This window comes from Saccoglossus kowalevskii, chromosome 8, assembly GCF_978046115.1.
Source record: "Saccoglossus kowalevskii chromosome 8, keSacKowa6.1, whole genome shotgun sequence".
NCBI classification, from domain to species: domain Eukaryota; kingdom Metazoa; phylum Hemichordata; class Enteropneusta; family Harrimaniidae; genus Saccoglossus; species Saccoglossus kowalevskii.
In genome coordinates, this window is record NC_140648.1 from 33667845 (window position 1) to 33692724 (window position 24880).

The window sequence follows — 24880 nt, forward strand, 5'->3', positions numbered from 1 at the left end:
GAATTGATATATTTATATATATATTACCTTGAAGAGAGCTGAACAATGACCATGGTTGGCAAAATACATCTGGAAATGTGAAGGTGACATCTTTGTCCAATCAGGACGAGTAGATGGAGAAAGGGCATCACGTAAATCAATCATATCACCAACACCATTTAAAAGTTGAAAAGCAAACCTATCCAAAGTCTGCAAAACAAAACAATTTTATAAATAGTACTTTAATTTTTTTCAAGTCGAGGGCAATATCAAAATTTGATATAAGTTTTGTGATAATGTTAAAAAAAATAAAGTTTATGTGTGCACATCAATTTTGAAAATTTACAAATTATGAACATTTAGCAGTTTTGTGTTTTGTCAATATATAAGCCTTATTAATTTAATAATCACAAGGCAGCTCTTTTACTAAGCATGACAGACATTAGCAAACCCTCAAAATGGCTTTCAATGGTTAGAACAGCAGTCTATCCAGCAATAGCATTCAGACATAATAAGCCTTCACATGTAATACTGCATTCTTAACATTAATGGTGATTGCTAACCTGACAGTATGTACCTTGTTTTCATATGGATATGCTGTATAACCATCCACCAATCCATCTAACTGGGCAATAATAACAGATACTGCTTTCCAATATTCACTACTCAGATTATCAGATATTTGTTGCCGAACCCAATCTTCCTGTTTATTGAAAAATATTCTGACTTTCCTCTCCAAGTCCTCTTTTCCTTTACCCAGGAACAAAGAGTGTATGTTTACATAGTGTTGGTAAATTCGCCTGATTATTCAAAACAAAGTTATGTTATTAATTACTCATTAATGCATATATTCATTTACAACAATCAAAATGAGGAGGAGGTTCAGTTTTGTGTATTTGTACCCACATCAAATTTAGAAGTAAATGACATTTTATTTATACAGTCAATATTATCAACGCTACTCAAATACAGAAAATAAAAAAAAATCAGAGTCAATTGAAAATTTTCAAAAAAAATATGACTTTCTTCCTTATAATGCCTTGTCAAATGCTCAGTAATAAGGTAAATATATTGTTTTATTCTTTATTCAAATTAAAGATCGATTGATTGTTAGATCCTAATATTTACCCAAGGATTATGTTCGTAGCTTCATAGCCAAGGGATAGTTTGTAATAATTGCACACCATTAATAAGATTTATTCTGTGTTTAAATTGGTTTTTTATCAGTAAATTCACAAGTGGGTAGGACAAATAATTATCAATTATTTATAGAGAGGTTGTTCATCTGGCACTACAAAAAAAAAGATACCATGTAATAACCTAATAATACTTACTCGGCAGTGAGGGCGCCCTCTAGATACCCAGCTGCATACATCACATCTGTATCCTTCATATCAGATTTACTGTATCCGGCCTTGACATTGAAAACACCCCATCCTGTAGTGTACATTGTATCATTGTAAGTGCCATAAGCTGTTGATGATTTATCAAGTCTGTCTCTTTTCAGTACAGCATGCCCATCAATGATGGAAACCGAACCAGTGGTGTACATAGCTGCAAAACAAAGAACACAATTGTTCATTTACTGTATTTATTTATTGATTGATTGGACAGCATTATATTTATTTAGGTTCACCAAAACTGAACTACTTGTAAATAAAAAGATTGGTATCACATGTTTTGTCAATCACCAACAATATGAGACTGATAAAACAAAAAAATTATAAAGGCAATCCCAAAAAAGAAACAAATTATTTAAAATCGAAGAAAGCTTAGAAAGAACTCCCATGTGCTGAGAGTATTGGAGACACATTAAAAATAATTTGAAATTACTTATACATGAGATATTGATGGAATGGCTGAATACTAATTATGCAAATCTGAAAATTAATATGAACAGATTTGAGTGTAAAACTAATGAGGTCTGCGCAAAGTAACAGACCATCTATGTACCAAGTTTTATTGAAATATGATTAGAACCCAAAAATTAAGATTTATTATGCTAATTAGGAATTAATATGAACAGATTTTAACCCCAAACTAAAGTAAGTTTCATTGAAATGGAATAATTTGTACTTTAGATATCAGTGTGATAGCTTAGAATTGGTTAATTATGCAAATTAGATAATTAATATGTACGGATTCCCACAATTAATCTGTCTATTGTCCTACAGCATCCATGTACGTTTCATTGAAATGTGATTAGTACTTGAGATATCAGTGTGAAAGCTGAAAATGAATTAATTATGCAAATTAAGTAATTGATATGCACAATTATTTACCAAAAACTAATTGGGTCTCTGCATAGTTCTAGATTCATTGAAATGTGATTAGTACTTGAGATATCAGTGGAAAAGCTGAAAATGAATTAATCATGCAAATTAGGTAATTGATATGCACAATTATTTACCCTGAAACTAATCAGTTCTCTGCATAGTTCTTGGGTATCTATGTATCAAGTTTCATTGAAATGTAATGCTTACTACTTGAAATATCAAAAGCTGAAAATTAATTAATTATGCAAATTAGGTAATTAATATGTACTGATATTACCCTAAAAACTATCAGGTCTGTGCAGTGTCCTATGACATCTATCTACGAAGTTTTATTGAAATGTGATGATTAGTACTTGAGGTATCAGTGAAAAAAATGAAAATTGACTAATCGTTATGCAAATTAGATAATTAATATGCACGGATTTTTACTAAAAACTGAACAAATCTGTGCATAAGTTCAGAGTATCTATGTATCAAGTTTCATCAAAATCCAATGAGTGGTTTTTTTAGATATCAGTGGAGCAGTCATGGAACAGCTAAAAATTAGCTAATTATCATGCAAATTTGGTAATTAATATGCATGGGTTTTTACTAAAACCTAACCAAATCTGCACATTGGCCCAGAGCATCTATGCACCAAGTTTCATCAAAAACCGATGTATAGTTCTTGAGATAGCAGTGGAACAGACGGACGGACACACACACACACACACACACGCACACACCCATACACACACACACACACACGTACAGACAAACTAACTGTAAGGACTCCCATTGTGTGCTTCGCACATGAGAGTCAAAAAATCAGACTTGATGAAACAATCAAGCAGTATTATATACCACTGCCAAAATATGGGCGTTTGTGCCTGAGCGCAGGTCATCATTTGCCCGACGTTAGCACAAATGCCCATATTTGGGCTGTAATATTTTTATTACATGCCTTAAATAACATAAAGAATACAGGGTTTATATCTTAATGTTTAAAAGTAAATTACGCATCCTGGCGATAATGGCTGCAGCAGACGAAATAGATAATGTGCAGTGGTTGCGGTCGATAGGACGGCCAACTTGATGAAATTTTTGGACCAGCACTAGAAAATGAAGTTCCAGACGAAGTGGACAGTTTTATAAAAGCACGCCAGAAGAAAAGTACCGTTAAAACCACCGAACGTGATGTCCGTCGCTGTACCGAGTGGCTAACTTAGAATACCGGAGCTTGTGTCAATAACCCGTATACAACTGAATTTGCGTGAATTAACATGTGCGAGTTGATTTTACATGTATTGTTGTAAAATTGGATTTGTGTGTGGTTGCAAACTTGTTAAAATATTGAATAAAAATTATTATTAAAATATTGAATATTAACATCATCATGATTGTCCTTTTTATTTTTTATAAATTTTCTCCAAGCAAAACGAAATCCTGTTTTCCAAGTTTTTATTTCCATAAAGGCAGTTGCTATAATGGAATATAAACAGAACATATATAAAGATCTAAATCACTATCAAATACTCAAGGTTTCAACCAACAATATTACTCCACCTTTATTTTGTTATTGTTGCAGTTCTATTTTCATTTTGCATTATCGGTTGCTATGGCGGCAAGCCACCACATCAAGTAATAAACAATATGGCAAGACATGGGAATAAGATCCAAAGCTACCTTTGGCACAGGCTCATTAGTCGGACAAGTTACACCGTGATATAAGCCGACAGTTTTGAAGTTGAAATGCAGGTCACAACTATCTGAAGTTATTACTCTCCCCTTCTCTATTAAGTCAATCCCGCGTATGCATATGAATAATTATCTCTTAGAACACTAAAGAAAAGTAAAACTAGTGTCATTTTCATAATTTTTACCTATTTGATATATTATGTAATACAAGGATTGAAAAAATGAAATAAAACATTTCAGTACAAAGAAATCAATCGATAAAATACAGTGAAAATTGAATGTTATGTCTGTCTAAGGCCATTTTACCATTGTTCCTATAGCAAGTATATATGAATATCTCAAAAGTTTGGTTGGTAACATATGCTGAAAACGAATAATTTGTATACAGCCCGGGGGAGGGGGGGTTACCTACATTGAAGTGCTATATGTATATGTGCCGCCAAAACGGGTCCTAAATTCACAACTTCTGTTTGAAAAGGGGTGTGTTATTTTACCCTGTCTGTCTGAAAAGGGGTATCCTTTTTTCATTAATTACTGCCTGGAAAGGGTTGTCAAATACCCATATAGTTTGTCTGAAAAGGGGTAGGAAATTTGAGTTTATTTCTGTCTGATGAGTGGTAGAAGTTTCAAACAACCAGCTATACACACCCCTATCAGTATTTTTTGCAAGTACCCCCCCCCCCCCCAGATTTTGACACAAAATATTGCTACTGCTACCGAGGTCTGTTCTGTACTCATTGATTCCTTCATCTCGGAATACATACAGTCTGTGTTGGGTTGTCTTTAAACTATTAGCCATTGTAATTTGATGAATTTGTATCTGTAATTTTTGTTGTTGTTGTAACCTTTAACCTCCTTCAGTAGGTTGTTATGAGTTAATAAATTGTTGTTGTTGTTGATGAACATACCTTCGGTATCAACGGTTCTCGTCGCAACGACAATCAACATACATAATACTCCCCGGCCTAATGCTTCCATTATTCCGTATTTACAGTACAACAGATTTGAGTTATAAACTACATAGGAAGGCCGCGGACGCACAGACTGAAGAATAAAACTGATCACGTGTAGAAATCACATGACGTTACATAGCAGAGTTCACCCACAGGGAGCCCAGGAACTATAATCAACTGTAATACGGAGTTTCTATGAGCGCGGGGGGGGGGGTATCGGCTGGTATCTAGTGTAAGGAATAGACGAAACGGAATAGGTGAAACAGGTGAAACGGAGGAGCCAAACTTAAGGCGTAAAAATAGAACGCGTATTTTGACCTCTACGCGGCCACCCACTGGCTGGACTCCCATTCTCTACCATCGGCCCCACGGAGGATGGCGCGTGACCCTTGTCACGCAGGATGGCTGGACTCCGTTACGTTTGCGGTCGTTGCCAAAGAGCCCCGCGTCCATTGCCTGGCGATGCTCTTCTTTTCATCCCCTCCGGAATGTTCTACTTTCGCAGCCTAATCACAGTTTTTTTTCGAAAAACGTCGAAAAAACATAAGAATTAGTAGAAATGTTTCTATTTTGGGCGGATTATTGATAGAGAATAATGTCTTTATTACAAAAATGCTGAAAAACCGTGAGTTTTTGCCTTAGTTATTTTTTTTATCGGCGAAAAACTGCGAACTCGGCAAATTTGGTTGCACAAATGCCAACTGACTGTGGTTTTTGTAATAGCAGTGTTCAAATGAGCATGCTTTTTATTTTGGCTACGTTCCCGCTACGTTGCGCACTGGTAGGAGATCGCCGGCGCCGACATTGTTGCACTGTATCAACGTAATCCCAAAGCAACTTTGAACTTTGAATGAACTGTAAATGCTGCCTACATTCTAGAAAATACTATCGCAAAACGGATGGAAATAGTAAATTATGTAACAGAAGAATACGTCCTAGTAATAAACGAAGTGACTTCTAAAGACTGAATGTTTTTAGTCGAGTAGGAAATATGGGTCCCCATGCACCCCAATGATATATTTTTTTAACTTATATTTTTGGAATCGTCAGGTTGTCTAGTACACAAATTTTTATGTTCCCATTGTGAAATTTTGTCCCATGACGTCACTAGGCGGCCATTTTGGAAGCCATCTTGGATTTTTTTACAGAAATCAATGATCGGTAGAACTTTTGAACCAAACATCCCAGAGAGACAAACAAATGCATTTATCCATATAATTTGGACATGGGGACAAGGAGAATATTATTTTTAATATTGAAGCAGTATAAATGCCCAAAAGCCAAGATATCTTTTTTGGTCAATTAGCATAAGTAGTAAAAATAAGTACACAATATTATGCATACAAAACAATATTTATTCACCAGTATATCTGTAAACTAAAGTTAGTGAAAAGCACAAAAGCGTAGTTCAGTTGATATAAAAGTTGACAGAAAAATGATTTATTTTTTTTCGCTACAGGTTTTGGTAATGTCATCATTTAGTCGTCATCACTTGAAAAATCTTCATAATCAATCTCTTGCTCCTTTTCTTCTTCTTCCTGATCGTCATCTACAGTTTTCACCAGCAAGTCAATTAGAGAAGAAGGGAGGATCGGACCACATGACAACAATGGCTCCAAGATACCTTTCTCATTCTTCGCCCAGCCCTGTCCTGGATCATATGGTTTGGGGGACCAGTAGAAAGACTTGTCAGCTCACTTGAAGATGGCAAGCCGATAATTTACACATGCAACATGTGGAACAAGATCGTCCCTACTGGAAAGATCCACTTTTGATTTATTTGTCAGCTTTTCATCCTCCCCTACCAGAGAGTCAAGTTGTTAGTTTTCACAGAATACTGCAGCATTAGAATAAGACGTGCATGGTCTATCACACTAAGCCAAAAGATTGCTGTCTTGCCAAGGTGGCCTGTACGTACTTTGTCTTCATAGGCAACATACTTCTCAAGGACGGTGAGAGTAGAGGGGTCCTGCAAAGCAAGGTTGAGGGTCTCATGACTACATGACTGGACAAGATTGAGTAGAACTGCAGGATTGGTTATCTCAATATCTTCTTCTTCAATGAATTGCTCAATCATCAATCGTTCCATGACTTCACTGACAGTTTTCAGACAAAAGAGAGCTTAAGCGTATGCCTTCCCTTTCAACACACTAACTAGGCAGCCACTTGTGATGAGTTCAGCTCCAATTAGTATTTCAAAGTATCCTGAGCGTCTACACTTGCGACCAGTTACCATGCCCATGTAATTCATCCCAGTGTGAAACGGCCCTATTGTGACAATGTGTATCTTGTATTCATCTGGAAACTTCCAAATTAGTGGTAGTGCCTTCATGCAACCTCCAACGTCGAATGTGTTGAGGACATAATCCTGTCCCACCTCCATGGTAGCCTCCTCAGACCTCTTTAGCAGCTCCTTAATGACAGAGTACTCGGTGAAGGGTTGATTAATTGGGGTGAAGTAATCGATGGTTGACTTTTTGGAAGGCTTGACACCAGTTGCTGATATAAAACCACCAAATCCTGGAATGAGTTGTTGTTCTCCACTGCTTCCAACAACCCATGCAAATAACCAGGTTCGATACTCTTGAATACACTTCAAGACACTTCATTATTTACCATGGGTTGAGTAAACACAGCTTCACCAGGAAATGTTGGTCTCACTTGACTATAGATGTGGATTGGTATCAGTGTTTCAGGAGTTTCAACCTTCTATGAGCATATCTTGCTTCATTGAAGTAGAGGAACTATTCAATCTTGGCTGGTTACATCTAATCCTGGTTTCACCTCCTGTATCATGATTCCACCAGCACTGTTTACGACATTAGGGCCATGCATGTTTGTTGTTATTTTGTTCATGTTGTTCCACTCAAGATGAAACATATCATTCCCTTCACCAGTGATTATTTTTGGAGTGAGCGAACTGGAAACCTCATCAATAGCATGAGTTAGTACAGTCTCAAGTTCCAAGCTGAAGTCATATGTCTCTCAGTGACCTAGTCTGTTGAGAATAGTAGTGAGCTGTCTACCGCGGTACATGTGTCGTATGAAGAAGGAAGTGTTTTGATAATTCCACTCTCCTTTTGATACAGCTCGACAGATATCCTGCAAAAAAAAAATAAGAGAAACTGGAATGACACAAAACTATTATAAAATTATGGAGAACATTATTATTAAGACGTGTCAGACTTAATATTACATACCTGGCCAATTGAAAGCACTATACGTCTAGTCTTCTCACATATACCCATGTCAGCATCACCAGAGATATTAAGAAACTTGACTAACTCAGCGGGAAGAAGTGCGTCTGGTGAGTGCAACTCAAAATCATCTGCAGTAGGAGGCCAAGGAAGTGGTTGTGACTGATTGAATGCTTGATTCATTTTAGTACAAAGAAGCTCGGCCACTTCATGGTACTTGTCTTTTGATCCAAGCTTATATGCATATGTCACTACATCTGCAACAGACATGTTGGTACTGTACACCAGGTTATAGGTGATACAGCCTTTGTCACCTGGATTGACCTTTGCAAAGGCAATTGATTTATAAATGTCATGGTTCTCAAGACAATCCTTTAGCTTCTCACTCCTATAAGCTGGATTAGCAATCCCATGTCTTTCCAACTCTTGTATGTAAAGAAGACACAGTGATGTTAGCTGCACAAGTACAGTATTGAAAGACTTGAGATGAGCATCAGTGATGCGACCTTGCTCTGTGTTGTACATATAGCGAGAGGATTGGGATTTATAACGCATGTCATTAACATACTGCAAATTGAATGACTTGCGACATGACTGGTGGGAATTTGCCTCTCGTGCAAACAAGTCTTCACCTTGCACCATCCGATGGAGACGGATATTCCCCACTTCTAGTGCTCTAGACTCTATCTGTTTCCAGATTGGTTCATAGAGGGTTCCACTCTTGTCCTTAAATACAGGGAATTTACTACATCGCTCAATTGTAGAAAAAAATATTGCTTTGAAATACCATGCTATTTGGTATAAATGTTACTAATTTGGTTATACAATCCAATCTATTACCTGATTTTATCACAACCAGCACCAGACTTGTTGTGTGCCTGTGGATTAATAGGTAGTGTGAATCCTAAAAAACTATCCTCTGTATTACAGAAACAAATTGGATATACACATGGTTACTGCAATAGAGGTGACTATTCAGTTTTGTTGACCCAATGAAAGAGGCTATGATCGCCTTGGTTGACAATGCAAAATTATACCACTTTAAATAAATGGAAAGGTTTATTTCGCCAAAATTGGAAAACTAATGTACTGAGAACAAAAACATGCCTTATTTCAACAAAAACTCACTGCACTTTGGATGCACAAAATCTACACGTGGATCGCATTAGATTGCGTGACAGTGAAATGTGTGAATCAGATATGCATATACTTAAATGACATGTTTATCATTGTTACTGGTCAGGTTGAATATATGTTACGATGCGGACATTTTATTGAAAATTATACACAGTTTGAAATAGTTATTGCAGGTGTCGTCTGGTAAATTTGACACTATTGAGTTGTATCTTTTATTGTGTAATTAGAACATTTTATAGATTATCAGACGAACATGACATGCAGTGAGTTGTGTGGATGTGCTTTTTGCATACACTATACTAACAGAGATAGCCGTAAAAGAGTTATGAAACTTATTTTGGCTCCTGAGTGAATGCGAGTATCACGTGATCACTTCGTGGAAGGGATGACGTCAGCGTAGTGAAGAGGACGAGGGGAACAATGGCTGCTCGTTAAGTGGAACCACGCCGTCCCGAGTTGACTGGTTGAAACGCGGCCTGAACCGATCAGCGCGACCAGAAAAGGCCATCGCCGATGGGACTGTGAGTTGAAGTCCCTGCTGAGTGACAGGTACATTTGTACCCGTGGGGCCTGAGTATTTCGAGTCGAACGACTAATAGAAGCAGTTGTGGGCGAGTGAAGTGAACTGGTTTTGTCAAGTTTGTGAAACTACTGTAAGCGCATGGGGCTACTTGAAAGTCAAAGGGACCTACGCTCCATCGCTACAGTTGTGAGGGTTTCGCCGTTGCTTTGATGTGATCGACGCCAGTATGCCATTGAGGGACTCGCCGCTACCGTAAGGAACTTGAAGATCAGGTTTGATACTCGTTATTGACTAACAAAAGTTAACTTTGTGCGAACTGTCATACGATTTCGAACAGTGATCAGTTCCGTTACTCACATGTACACGCGCGACTGGATGATTTTTGTGTGTTGAACCTTTGCGCTTGGAGGGACGTTTTTCGTTTGGCTTATTGTTAAAGTTAGCAATTTCGTGTGTTGTGCCCTACAAGACAGCAAAGATTGTGTGTATCTGACTGTGTGATGCTCGTCTGAAGTGAATATTAATTAGAGATTACATGTAATCAGTTAACTAGGGTTAGGGATTTTACTGTTAGTACATTCATGGATGTATAGTTTTATTAGGCTGTACGTTGTACTAAAGTTCATGCAGAATTTTATTGAGTTGTTGTACCAGTTAACTGTTGTTGTATTTACCTAACGAGAGATTTTCATAGCACTATAGTTATTGTTGTGTTTACGCTACATGTATATTGTTGGACATTGTGTATTTCTCTATTGAGTCGTACAACTTTAGTAATTATTGTGATGAACATTGCTGTTAATCCTGTCAACCGGAAGTAATTATTATTGTGTGTATTACTGCCAATCCATGCATTTGTAGTGTTTATTATCATACCATTGTTAGTTTATACTTCAGTGAGCGAGGTGCCAATTATTGTGTTATGTACAAACAATTATGTGTGCCCACTGTTGACCTTGGTTCACCTTTATAAATATTGAATAGATGTTGTTGTTTACTTGACCTGTCTGCGTCGTTAATTAATGGTGTGAATGTCTCCCTGATTATAATATTCGATGTACGTCGTTACCTCGGTTTACCACTGGACTGCCGAATTGTCTCAACCGGAGTAAGAGATCCCTGGTTGTTATTGTATAGATACCAGTTAGTTGCCCTTCATATAAATTTTCCCTATCTGTCCACCTGTGATTTGAGCTAATCTAGTTTTAGGCAACTTATGGGTGTGACAGATAAATGGCGCCCAACGTGTTAGGCATCGACTGGATCCAGATTGTATCCAGTATCCGGTCTGAGTGGTAAACAGTTGTTATTTAATGAGATTATTTTGAGTATTTTTTCAGGAGCAGACATTTTGCAGTGTGCTGAGTATTATTGCTACTATAATGGAGGACAAGGTAGCATGGGGTTATGTGAGCGATGGTGATGAGAGACACTCCGTAGATACGTCACCGGACGGGACGGTGGGCACTGGTGATAGACTGTTAAGCTTTGCACAAATACGTGAAGAAAGAGAAATGTTGCGCAGAATTGACCAAGAGAAAATAAAATGGAGACTCGAAGAGGATGAACGTTTAAACAGAGCCAAGAGTCAATGGTTGTTAGATGAACAACAGAAAAGAGAGGCTTGGATGGTGGCCATGCATGCAGAGCAGGATGAGAGACATGAGAAATTTCAGAGAGAGATAGAGAAAAGGTATGAACAGCGAGAAGCTGAACAGTGTGAATGGAGACATAGAGAACAGTCTAGACTCGCTGGTGAAAACTGGGATGTTGATTATGAGCGTGACAACGATAGTTCTGTACGAGGGGGGTGTAGCCGAGCGAATACACCCACTAGACAAGAGCGACTTGAGTCATCTAGAACTATGATAGGTACTGGGAAGACTAATCGTTCAGATTTGTTTGGGAACGATATCGACCGCTTGGATCGTGAATTAGAGAATGAGAAAATGTTATTGGGCCCCTATGGTAGAAGGTGTGATACCAATGATGCTGTGGTTGATACCCGCACTGATAGAGATGGTAGCTACACAGCAGTATATCTGGGAGACAGACACAAGTTGAGTACGTTTTCGGGAGATGTTGGTCGAACATCTGATGTTGACTTCCTGACGTGGGAAGGGGAGGTGAAGACGTACTTACATGGTAATAAAGAGTCCCCCATATCGATGCTGCGGACAATTAGAGCCTCATTGAAAGGAGGCGCGGTTCGGCTCATAGACGGGATGGGACCTGATGTTACGTTTGACCAGTTACTGAGAAAGCTACGCAAGCGCTATGGTGATGTTCAATCCACTGAGACACTTCTGGCGAACTTTTATAGTAAGGGGCTACAGAAAGAAAAAGAAACCATTGCTGACTTTGCTAACAGACTAGAGGAAGAGTTAAACAAAGTAGAGCGGAAGGGTGGTATACTTCAATCGGCCATGGACCAACGCCTGAGAAATACATTTTGGAGAGGTTTGCGAGATGAAGCAGTCAGGGATGCTATCAGACATCGTGTAAACAGAGTGTATGATTTTGATGAGATGGTAGGGCTGGCGAGAGAAGCTCAGGAAGAAGTTAGTGAGAGGCGCCAGCCATGCCAACCCATGTCACGGTTGAAACCCGCAATGACTCGACTGATGGCTACTGATGATGCCGTGCATGTACAGGACAACTCTGGTGAGGCGCGGTTCAGCGAAACAGATGTTGTAAGCGGAGTAGCTAGAGAATTTGCTGAACAGTTGAAACCAACACTATCGTCTGTTATTGAACGCTTGGATAGGTTGGAGATGAAAGTCAAATCAAAGCTTGAGTATGGCATACAGACTACAGGCTTCACACGGGAAAACGATGACCACGGTTCCAAGAGACAGTATAAAAGTAACCCTAAAGTGCCTAGACATTGCTATGTGTGTGGTGATCCAGACCACATGGCCAGAGACTGTCCAGACAAGAAACAGCAGGCACAGAGATGTTTCTATTGTAAAGAGGAGGGACATTACTCCAGGAATTGCCCTCAGAAAACATCCACTTCTGGTGAGTCTGATTGCAAGACGCGTGACCAGCCTGCGAGATATGAACAAAGAAGAGTTCGACAGCGGAAACGTAACCGCCCAAGAAAGAGAAATGATAGGACACCCCTGAGTGTAGATGACTCCATCCCCAACCTGCAACTGATGCAAACGGATATTCGTCGCAGAGTCGTAGGACCGGCATATGAGGAAGTAATAACAGTGAGCAATCATAGTGCACGTTGTCTAATGGATACAGGTTCACAAGTAACTACATTGAGTAAGTGGTTTTATGATGCTCATTTCTCTGGTTTTCCCTTGGACATGTCTGCTGCTGATTTGCGAATACTGGGTGCTAGTGACCAAGCTGTGCCAGTATTGGGACTATTGGAAGTACAGTTAGGACTGCCACCCTCGATATATGGTGTAGAACAGACCATGGATGCCCTGGTAGTGGTAGTTCCAGATACAGAGTATGGAAATCGAGTACCAATAACATTGGGTACAAATGTGTTGGAGCCATGTATGCGAGCTGCTGCGGACAGTAGAAAGAAGAATCACAATGAAGTTGGTAAGATGTCTACACCTGGGAAAAGGACATATGATAAGTTGAGGTCTAGACATTGCTTTGCTGGTGTTAACGGTCATATGGGATCTGCTCGTGCCTTGATGAAGAAACCTGTTACTATTCGTCCCGAGGACAGTGTTATCATTACTGGCAGGTTACAGCATCCGAAGTTGCCCATTGATATCTATCTAGGTTTGGAGCCTAATGACAAGGACAAAGAGACCTATGAAACATATGTAGAGAGAGTACGCAGAGACTTACAGACAGCGTATAAGATAGTTGGGAACAAGATGACTAACAGAGCGAGGAAGAACAAATATCTGTATGATAAAAAGGGCGAAAGAAGCCGACTTGGAGCCTGGCGATCGTGTTTTGATACGCAATGTATCTATCCGAAGTAAACAGAAACTTGCAGACAAGTGGGAACATGACCCTTACTTGGTAGTCAAGAGAGTAAATCCTGACATCCCTGTTTACGTACTGAAGCCAGAGAGTGGAGGGAAGTGCCGGACGATTCATCGTAATTTGTTGATGCCGTGCTATGCCCTGCCAGCAGTTCCACAGGATCGTCCAATGCGTACACCAAACGTACCTAGACGAAATCGTTGTAGACGGACTCGCACTCGACAGACCAATAGAGTGGTCAGGGAGTCTAGCGATACCGAAATAGAGAGTTCTTCTGATGATCAGATATTATTAGAGAGAACACGAACGAGAGATAGCAAAAGTGGTTTGCCTGTGACAGAGGCGATGTCTAGTAGTAGCAGTGAAGAGACTGACCGGTCACAGGATGAGACAGTTATGCCACCTGTTGATAGTTCAGTTGTGACTGAAATAGATGCATCACCAGCTATCGTAACTGTTAGCCTTGACAATACAGTGAGTGACAACGGGACTATAACCGCTGATACGCCATGTATTGGAAGTGGCACTTTGGATGAGGGTACTGTCGTCCTTGAGAGTGTGGGAAGTTCAGTACATGACCAAGACCGCGTTACTGGGGATGCGAGCCAAGCATCTGGATCCAGCCAAGACACTGAATTGGCACATACTAATAGTGAGAACATGGAGGGTTCTGCTGATGTAATGTCGGAAGAAAGAGTGATGCCATGTGAAACGGCAACTGAGGTACCGACAGATGATGTAACGACAGGAAGGAGATACCCTATGAGAAATAGACGAAGAACACAGTATTATGGCTTTAATAACATGAATCACACCGTGGATTTTAGGTTGAATGCAGCCACACCAACGTTCATACCGAACGATCGAATGGTTGATGGTGAACCGCTTGGGGCGCGACTCTATCCTTTAACGCAGGAGAAGACCGGTGTGTGCCCGTGGGAATTACCCGGGTGTTCACGGAAGATAGCTTTAGCCAGGGTAGCTAACAAACAAGCGTCTAATCATCTCCCATTCACTAGTCTGCGGACCACGAAAGAAGATAAGTTGAGTACGCCAGATGATGCTAAGAGCTGTAGGAGATGTGGAATTCGACATGTACAGAATTTGCATCATTCCCTGACAGGTCTACTTGCATTGGATAGTAATTCAGCAGTATCTGATTGGAGAGGAATACTATTACCGACGGTTAGTGATAGACAACCGATGAGGTGTTACTAATCGTAATATGGATGCGATTGGAACATGCCTACCTGCTACGGGTATATGTATGTCGTCAGATTGTCGTATAGTGAGGTTGTCGAGGATGAGGATTTGGTTGAGCAACTCCGAATGACAACACCCACCTGAGAGGAGAGTGGGACTTCGCATATGTGGTATTATCTCCGACCACGTTGTAGTTCAGCGTATTGTGAGGTTTCGAGTTGGTATTATCCTTCCCATATGGCTCAACAAGTTGGGAGATGGACCACAATATAGTGAAGAGGTGACGACTGGTGCAATGTACATGTACCTGGGGAGCAGGCTAGTGTGATGATGAACATTGTATTTATTTGTAGAGTCATTGGTATGTGGAGACACTCTGAAGACACTTATTGGGATCGCCCTTGGTGAACCCTTGGTCATATCTGTGGACATGTGTGATTGTGTAACTGTACAACTGCATGTATTTGCGCCTCGCTCCTGAGGGAGTATACCTGGTACACTTTTGTTTGCTAGGGTGATTACTTGCAGGTTGGACTCCCAGATTGCCAGGGAAGAGCAGATGCACTCTTATTGGGCCATGATGTAACAGACCTGTATTAAGCTGAAGTTCAGCTATTACTTAAAGCCACGACGAAGAGTACAGTGGTACATCCACCATGAGAAGACGGTCCCTTGCTCTCTCTCCCATTAGCTGTTTTATGGTTAGCTATGGGAGTGGAGGAGAGGGGATGACATGTTTTTGGGAGGGAGGGTGTCGCCTGGTAAATTTCACACTATTGAGTTGTATCTTTTATTGTGTAATTAGAACATTTTATAGATTGTCAGACGGACATGACATGCAGTGAGTTGTGTGGATGTGCTTTTTGCATACACTATACTAACAGGGATAGCCGTAATAGAGTTATGAAACTTATTTTGGCTTCTGAGTGAATGCATTTGACATGCGAGTATCACATGATCACTTCGTGGAAGGGATGACATCAGCATAGTGAAGAGGACGAGAGGAACAATGGCTGCTCGTTAAGTGGAACCACGCCGTCCCGAGTTGACTGGTTGAAACGCGGCCTGAACCGATCAGCGCGACCAGAAAAGGCCATCGCCGATGGGACTGTGAGTTGAAGTCCCTGCTGAGTGACAGGTCCCTGCTGAGTGACAGGTACCCGTGGGGCCTGAGTATTTCGAGTCGAACGACTAATAGAAGCAGTTGTGGGCGAGTGAAGTGAACTGGTTTTGTCAAGTTTGTGAAACTACTGTAAGCGCGTGGGGCTACTTGAAAGTCAAAGGGACCTATGCTCCGTCGCTACAGTTGTGAGGGTTTCGCCGTTGCTTTGACGTGATCAACGCCAGTACACCATTGAGGGACTCGCCGCTACCATAAGGAACTTGAAGATCAGGTTTGATACTCGTTATTGACTAACAAAAGTTAACTTTGTGCGAACTGTCATACGATTTCGAACAGTGATCAGTTCCATTACTCACATGTACATGCGCGACTGGATGATTTTTGTGTGTTTGAACCTTTGCGCTTGGAGGGACGTTTTTCGTTTGGCTTATTGTTAAAGTTAGCAATTTCGTGTGTTGTGCCCTACAAGACAGCAAAGATTGTGTGTACCTGACTGTGTGATGCTCGTCTGAAGTGAATATTAATTAGAGATTACATGTAATCAGTTAACTAGGGTTAGGGCTTTTACTGTTAGTATATTCATGGCATGTATAGTTTTATTAGGCTGTACGTTGTACTAAAGTTCATGCAGAATTTTATTGAGTTGTTGTACCAGTTAACTGTTGTTGTATTTACCTAACGAGAGATGTTCATAGCACTATAGTTATTGTTGTGTTTACGCTACATGTATATTGTTGGACATTGTGTATTTCTCTATTGAGTCGTACAACTTTAGTAATTATTGTGATGAACATTGCTGTTAATTCTGTCAACCGGAAGTAATTATTATTGTGTGTATTACTGCCAATCCATGCATTTGTAGTGTTTATTATCATACCATTGTTAGTTTATACTTCAGTGAGCGAGGTGCCAATTATTGTGTTATGTACAAACAATTATGTGTGCCCACTGTTGACCTTGGTTCACCTTTATAAATATTGAATAGATGTTGTTGTTTACTAGACTTGTCTGTGTCGTTAATTAATGGTGTGAATGTCTCCCTGATTATAATATTCGATGTACGTTGTTACCTCGGTTTACCACTGGACTGCCGAATTGTCTCGACCGGAGTAAGAGATCCCTGGTAGTTATTGTATAGATACCAGTTAGTTGCCCTTCATATAAATTTTCCCTATCTGTCCACCTGTGATTTGAGCTAATCTAGTTTTAGGCAACTTATGGGTGTGACACAGGTTTAAATGATTTTTTTTTTAAATCATACAAATAACATTCTCATTGAATTCCCCATGTCCAAATTAAATGGAAAAATGTATTTGTTTGTTTCTGTAGGATGACTAGTTCAATAGTTGTACCGATTATTGTTTTCTGTAAAAATGCAAGATGGCCGTCAAAATGGCCACCTAGTGACGTCATGGGACAAAATTTGGCAATGGGAACATCAAAATTCCTGTACTAGACATCCTGAGGATTCAAAAAATAAAAGTTAAAAAGTTAAAAAAATATATCATCGGGGTGCATGGGGACCCCTATTTCCTACTAGACTATTTTTGCAAACTTCGTATATGGGCCCATTTAGTTATAAACCGACGTTAGCTTCACGTTAATGTCACACTATAGAAACAACCAAAAATATGTTGCTTGTTTTTGAGCGGAGCGGATCGCCAACCAGCCTACTGGCTTGTAATTTCCAGTGTTTCACGTATTATTTTTTCTCTGATTTTTTTGGCTTGGCCAATTTCGCTCAAACTTGGCAGGTAGGTCACACCTTCACCCTAGTTATTAGGAAAAGTCTAAAAAAAAAAATTGGCCCACCGTTGCCATAGCAACAACCAAAAACTGTTTTTTTTTGGATAGCTTCGCGCCAAATGTATCTCCCCCTACAAATTTGGGATAACACACCTCAGACATAGCTCATTCTACTCAGCTTGAGTGTGGGCACAAAGTTCCTATTTGAATTTTTGATATCTTTTTTCATTACCGAGAAACTTGACCTCAAAGTTGGGATAACTTTTCACCAGCAACGGCTTTTAACTACTCTGTGTGTTTGTTTGTTTTTTTTGGCTTCGCTGATTTTGTTCATATTTGACAGGCAGGTCGTACCGTCACTAATTGAAAACAAATTCTGGCCCGCCACTGCCATGGCAACAACTTAATACGTTCGCCCCAAATTTATTACCTCCTACCAGTCTTGTAATAGCAGTACAGTGTTCATATGATCATGTTTATTTTTTATTTTTGCACCATTGCGCACTGGGAAGAGATCACCGGCGCCGACATTGTTACACTATATCAACGTAATCCCAACGCAACTTTGAATGAACTGTAAATGCTGCCTTCAATCCAGAAAATACTATTGCAAAACATTTGGAAATAAGAAATATAACAGCAGAATACGTCCTAGCAATAAAATAAAGTGACTTCTGAAGACTGAATGTTTTTTGCGAACTTCGTATACGGGGCTGGTTTTAGTTATAAAACGACGCCAGCTTCTCGTCCATGTCCTACTATGGCAACAGCCGAAAACATGTTTTATAAACTGGCTTGGCAATTCTCACCAACAATAAGACCATGTCACAGCATTTCGGCTACTTTTCCAACAAATCCAAAATCACTGGATAATTTTGTTTACTTTACATTTGTACTATGATTACAATTTAAGTTTTGATAATTTTAATGCATACATGTACACTCACAAAAATACCCCCAAAATAAGAGAATTTAGTATGATAGCCTTGACAAAAAAGAATTATTTTTCCTTGTCTTAATATTGCATTTTTTTCTATCTGTGTAACTTCATGTGGAAATCCTGATGAGATTTAAAGTTCAGTTTACAACTAACGGTTTTACAATATTATTGTGAACTTGTCCATGGAGGCTGCAAATTAATAAATATTGTATTTACTGACATTTATTTTGTATTTACATTTGCAATGAGTTCCACAGTATCTTTTTCTTACTGGCGTGGCTACAGTGACTGTATAGTGTTTTTGTTTTGTCGATTGTTGTCAGTTGATTGTTTTGTGTTCTTGGAATTTTGTACAAAAATCAACAACGGTTAAATAGGTATGTTATTTATAAACAAACAAACAAACAAATAACAAATAAACAAACACTGTAAAAATATAAAAGAAATGTTAGAAAAAATGTTAAATATTAAAAGTTTAATTTTTGTTTTCTGTTAAAATATCATTGATGAATTTTCCCAGGCTGTTGGTAATGAAACCATCATTTGAACTTAAAATTTGTTTGAACATGTTTTGTTCTGATAATGTTAGTAGACTATCATTATACAATGACAAAGTATTAATAAATTGTGTACGACTAGTTATTAACCTTTGGTTCTTACAAACCAATAATGCATGTATTTCATCACCAATAGCCTTGTCTTCACACAAATTACAAATTCTTTCCTCTGGAGGAATGCCTTTGTATCTTAACCTTTCAATTGGCAGCGTATGAGCAGAGATTCTAAATTTGATTATACTTGTTCTATGACTAATATTTTTTACAAGTTCTAGATATGGCTCAAATTCATATTTTGATTTAAACGTCTTTTAAATGCGTAATTTATTATTTTCTATTTTTTGGAGGGCTGGTGTCGTATACGACTTATTTACCACTTCCGTGTCACTGAGAATGTTCTAGAACCGTACTGTGTCTGGGTGGAATATTCTAGATTTTGTTTAGAAAATGGTTGAATGGGTAATAGAACACTGTAGGAGGCAATAGAAGGTAATGGAACATTCTAGAAATTGGTAGTAAGTTCCAGACTCATTATGTATGCTGATGTAATGGTCTATTTATAGACAGTGGGGGTATATATAGGGGAGTTGTTCAGCACTGAGTTCAGATTGGAGATCTCGTTGAATTGTATTGGAGTTTAAGTATCTAGTTATTAGAGTAGTGGAGTTTTATCGCGTTATTGTACTTGTTTGTACTTGTACTTTATTGTACTTATTGTATGTTTGCAGAGTATAATAATACCAGTACCAGTTGAAACCTCATCTGTTGGCTCCGTGTTCGTGTTTTATCATCGCCAACAGGGAAGTCTTTCTGTAACTGTTGCCATTTTGGTATTTGAACCATCACACCTGTACTATACCAATTACGGTAATAATACGTTGCGTGTGACAGCTGGCAACCACTGGTTATCAATATAGGTTTTCTGTAATTTCATTTTTGTTTGTATACTATTGAACTCTGCATTATCATGTACATTGATATTTCCTGTAATTTGTTCATGAATGCTGTCCATGTGTTGCTTTCTGACTTGAATGCACATTGAACTAAAGGGCTACATTCTGGATTTAATATTCTCCTTTGGTATTTTAGCAATTGTGAACATATATCAGTGATGATTGGGTAGCTTCCAAGCTCTGCTCTAGAAGCAACTTTACTGGACCATTTATGTACACCGAGTGTTTGCTTGCAAAATTTGATGTGCAGTTGTTCAATTTGTAATTTGTCATTGAATAATTTTTGAATGAATGAATCATTTGCAATAATGTTACAATTTTTTGATTTAAATAATTTAAAGTTAAAAGCTGCCCATACTTCTGATCCATACAATATGATTGGCAGAACTGTACTTCTGAATAGTTGTATTGCATTCTTTGGTGAAATGATATAATTGTGCAAGTTTAGTGTCTGTCTTAGTGCACCTAGGGCTCGCTGTGCTTTCATCACTAAGTTATCTATTGCTAGTTTAAAGTTTCCACTGCTATGAAAGATAATTCCTAGGTATGTATAAGTGGAAACTATCTGTATTTGCCTATTACCTGAATAAAAATTAAAATTATGACCCATGATTTTACCCTTTTTATTAAATATTAATATTTTAGTTTTATTGATATTGACCTGCAATTTCCACTTTTCACAATAACTGTTTAATTTGTTAATACTATTTTGAAGTCCTGTCTCTGAACCTGATAGTATTACAATTATATTATCAGACAAGTCATTTATAAATATGTTAAACAGTAGTGGGCTTAAATTACATCCCTGTTTAACCCCACTAGCTGATACAAATGGTTTAGTGTAACCATTATTTGTTCTGATAGCATAACATAAGGTATTGATGCAGATTCCTGGGCACAATTTTTTTTTTCTTAGGGAGACAGTCTTGGCTAGAGAGTGTTAAAGTTTCGGAGCATTGTCAATACTGGAACATACTCAAATATCAATTTAAAATATAGGGTACCGATGCGTGCGTATGTGATTACAAGTCCCGAAAGTTTGTCACTATTGGTGTTATATGCAAATGAGTTGCTGGCCTTAGTTACAGTGCAGCGATGTGTGACTTCCTGTCCTCCACCCAATTAAATGTAACTTGTCTCAAGCGCTATCAACTAGTCTCGCAAACTAAAAAAAAGACGTAGACGCTTCCAGCATGCAAAGTGAATAAAAAAAACATACAGTTGATAAGTAAACGTTTTCACTCTTATTTCGCAACATGTCGATAACTTTCAGCCTGGCAACTTCCAATGTTATCCTGAAGGCATTTTAATTAACGTCGCTTTCATAAAACGGGCATTATCTCTGTTCGTGACAGATTGAAAATTAAGTAGGTCACACAGTTTTTGTCAGTTTGAAGACGTCTCTACGAACAAAGGGACGTTTGGGCTTAATTTTAAAGCTTTGCACTCTCGAACAATTACATTCGAAGTGTGAAATACTGACCGGGATGAATATACAGCACACATCCTGCTTGACAATTTTGTAATGTGAAAACAAAACATACTATATATATACGCCTGGACGCCCATTTGTTAATAAACAACTGATAAACGCATGATTAAATTAAAATGGCTGTAACTGTCCTGAATTTAAACCTATATGTATTTATAAAAAGTTAAATATAGTGCATAATATGGGGATCCCGTCATTACTTTTTTCACCATGTTTCTTTTTTATTATTTATGTACAGCCTTGCTAAATCTTGCTAAGTATTCAAAAGAGAGAATGTTTGTAACCTTGTTGTACGCGTACGTGTGTATTGTTATGTATTGAACACTGCGAGATCCCACGATATGCTGGGAATAGAACGTAATAACTGGACGAGTGTGGAAAACCTGCTATGTAGTGCTGCTAATTTAAGTGGCTATTTTAGTAACACTGATGACCTGGGGTCACGTTCACCAGGAGCCGAGAACAAACTTCTTATTTATCGATTTTTATGTTGACATTTGTTCCAAAAGTCTAGTTATTATATTAGAGTCTCAATTATTGTTATGAACATTAGCGAAGTGAAATATGAGAAATAATTCTTAGTTAGAACTTTCGGTTATTCAGAGCGCATTATGAGAGTTGTTATGAACATCGTGACTGAATTATTATTATCGAACAACAAACATTCAGGATATATCATTGTACAAGATTCGTGATTTATTTGTGTATACACTCTGATATCGGGAAATCGTTTATTACAAAATGTATGCACCAGCTATTCTACAGTTATTGTCATTCGCGATGATTTCACTCTGATTTGTAAGATAAATTCTCCATACTCTTCCATTACCCATGATACTGTTCGAGCCTCGTTGGTAGGTTTTTCTAGAATGTTCAAGATGTCGCTGATGTAACAAGTGTTTGTAAACCGTTCCGTTGAAATAAAACAGAGTTTGTGTTCATCGAGAACCGTGAGTTTCTTCAGTGTCACTGGGAATGGGCGAAAACCTGTATCAAAACATTAAACGTTCCCCACACGAGTACTGCTGCGATGTCGAAATTATGAAACCCCGCAACCATGTGAAAGCGACTGTGCCTCCAGCCAACTTGTGATTTCCATACTGCGATACTGTTTTAAATGTTTTATATTCGTTCATACAATAAATGTACTATTTATAGACAAATTTGCATCATTTAGACGTATAAAAAAATGTCTAGTTGTTTATTTTGTGACTATATAGTAACGGATAAGTAAAGTCTGTGTTTATTATGGCGTACACTAAAATCGGTATCTATTACGCCGGTGACCATTACATCACCTGTCTCTTTAGAATTCATATACGCGAATTAGTCGACACCCGTGCCTGTCAATCAAACATAGCCAACACGTTCTAGATGCAAACTCAAGATTGTAGTCTTTCAACGGCAATGATTAACACCTGAATCGCACCTAGAAATAGTTTGTTTGTTTAAATACCGATCACAATCGAATTTAGATTTATATCCTCCGCATTAAATGTAGTATGATGAATTTGTTTTGCGTATCTGTTGATCGACTTATTTAGCTGATTACTAGCGAATGGCTGTGTTATGTCTGTCATCGTTTAGGCCAATGCGAGGTCCTGGACGGAACTCGACTCAGTGATTTGGAACTAATTACGATATAACCGTCGCTATTCGAACTACCATTTCTGACAGTTGGTATTCGCAGTTATTAATATAGTGAACGATTAATCAAAAGATATGACGTGTTCAGTACTTAGTGTGATTGGCTTTATGATTGAAGGTTACGCCCTAGAGTTTTTATACTGCTTTGTAATTGGTTAAGGTTTTGAAAGTGAATAAAGTTGTTTTGGGTTGGTCTTGGCGAGTACTCCGCGACAGACGCAGTCTTGGGGCAGTCTTGAGACGCAGTCTAGAGAGAGTCTTGGGTCAGCCTTGCGATAGTCTTGGGGACTTTTCCTCAGGGCGCTGTGTCTTATAGAGTACCCGACTGACCGACTAAATACGAGAGTTGAAACGTAATTTGTTGTTTACGTCTATTTGACTGAAAGTATAAGTGACTTTCCCGATCCCGTACCTCAAGGAGACGAGATATAGAGACGAGACGAGATTTCCCCCTGGCAGGTGTGGAGAACCCATAGGAGAAGATTTCCCCCCTGATAGTAGACAGGCCCAGTTGACTGACGGGGCATTTTTTGTTTTATACAATAATTCCTTCGGAGTTTATAGAACCTCTCTCATCTATATTAAATGGTTTTTAATTCAACTATTGAGTCATTTCCCATCATACCACAGTATGAGTACGTTTGATCCCGACATTCAAACTATTGAATAGTCGGTATACTCCTACCGTTCGTAAGAACGAAAGAATAAATAATGACTTGGTTAACTTTGAACATTGGCGTTGCTTCGTGATTAAATTCTTTCTGTCGCCACCTCCATAAATTCAGCACTGAAAACAAGCTTTATTAGGTTAACGGATTGCATTTATCGTATTAAAACAAAAGAATCAGTAGCACAAGCAGACTTGATCAAAACGGCATTTGGTGCCCAGAACCTACACGCAGATCAACACGCAGACATCAGTGTTATGGTTTCGGCGTGCCCGCAAAACTTACCCGCAGATACGCTTTTGAGGTACTCGTAGTACATACCTCGATATTGCCCGAATTACCATGTGTTATTTATTTTATCACATCGACCAGACATCCACCATGCACAATCACATCTACCATACATCACTCACATCTGCTCTCCCACAAAATAACAACACTTTTATTGAAGTGGGTAATATTGTATTTTATGTATTATAACAAGTTTCACATTACTGGATAACATATACTAGTATACATTGTATACAAAACTGCGAAATACACACAATAAATGCTATTTTCAGCAACGGATACTCTTTTTTAGTAACCGTGTTTCAGCAGTGTGGGCACTCAATTTATCGAGTATAAAACAATTGTTTGAATGAAGTGCGAAATTCTCAAACCGCTCGCCAGATAAAAATTGTCAGGCTACCTTCGAAGTGACTGAAATTATTTTCTAACAAAAGTATCCCACCTTATATTCACAAGTCCCTGGGACCAGAAAGATTTTGTGAAACAAATATCTATGACAATGCTTGAAAAAAAATCTTAAACTATATGCATGTAAAAAACAATTCTGAA

General features: G+C 38.5%; 1 protein-coding gene across 2 annotated transcripts in view; it reads right to left on the minus strand.

Moving 5' to 3' along the window:
- Positions 1 to 4989, minus strand: part of LOC102810059 (lysosomal leucine aminopeptidase-like) — a 45784-nt gene extending 40795 nt beyond the window's left edge. For both annotated transcript variants that reach the window (XM_085502512.1, XM_085502511.1), the window contains exons 1-4: positions 4841 to 4989; positions 1314 to 1533; positions 557 to 779; positions 28 to 189 (exon numbers count right to left, since the gene is read on the minus strand). In XM_085502512.1, coding sequence (XP_085358638.1) covers positions 28 to 189; positions 557 to 779; positions 1314 to 1533; positions 4841 to 4910 — 675 coding nt within the window. In that variant the 5' untranslated portion in view covers positions 4911 to 4989. The remainder of the gene's footprint in view (positions 1 to 27; positions 190 to 556; positions 780 to 1313; positions 1534 to 4840) is intronic.
- Positions 4990 to 24880: the final 19891 nt, after the last annotated feature.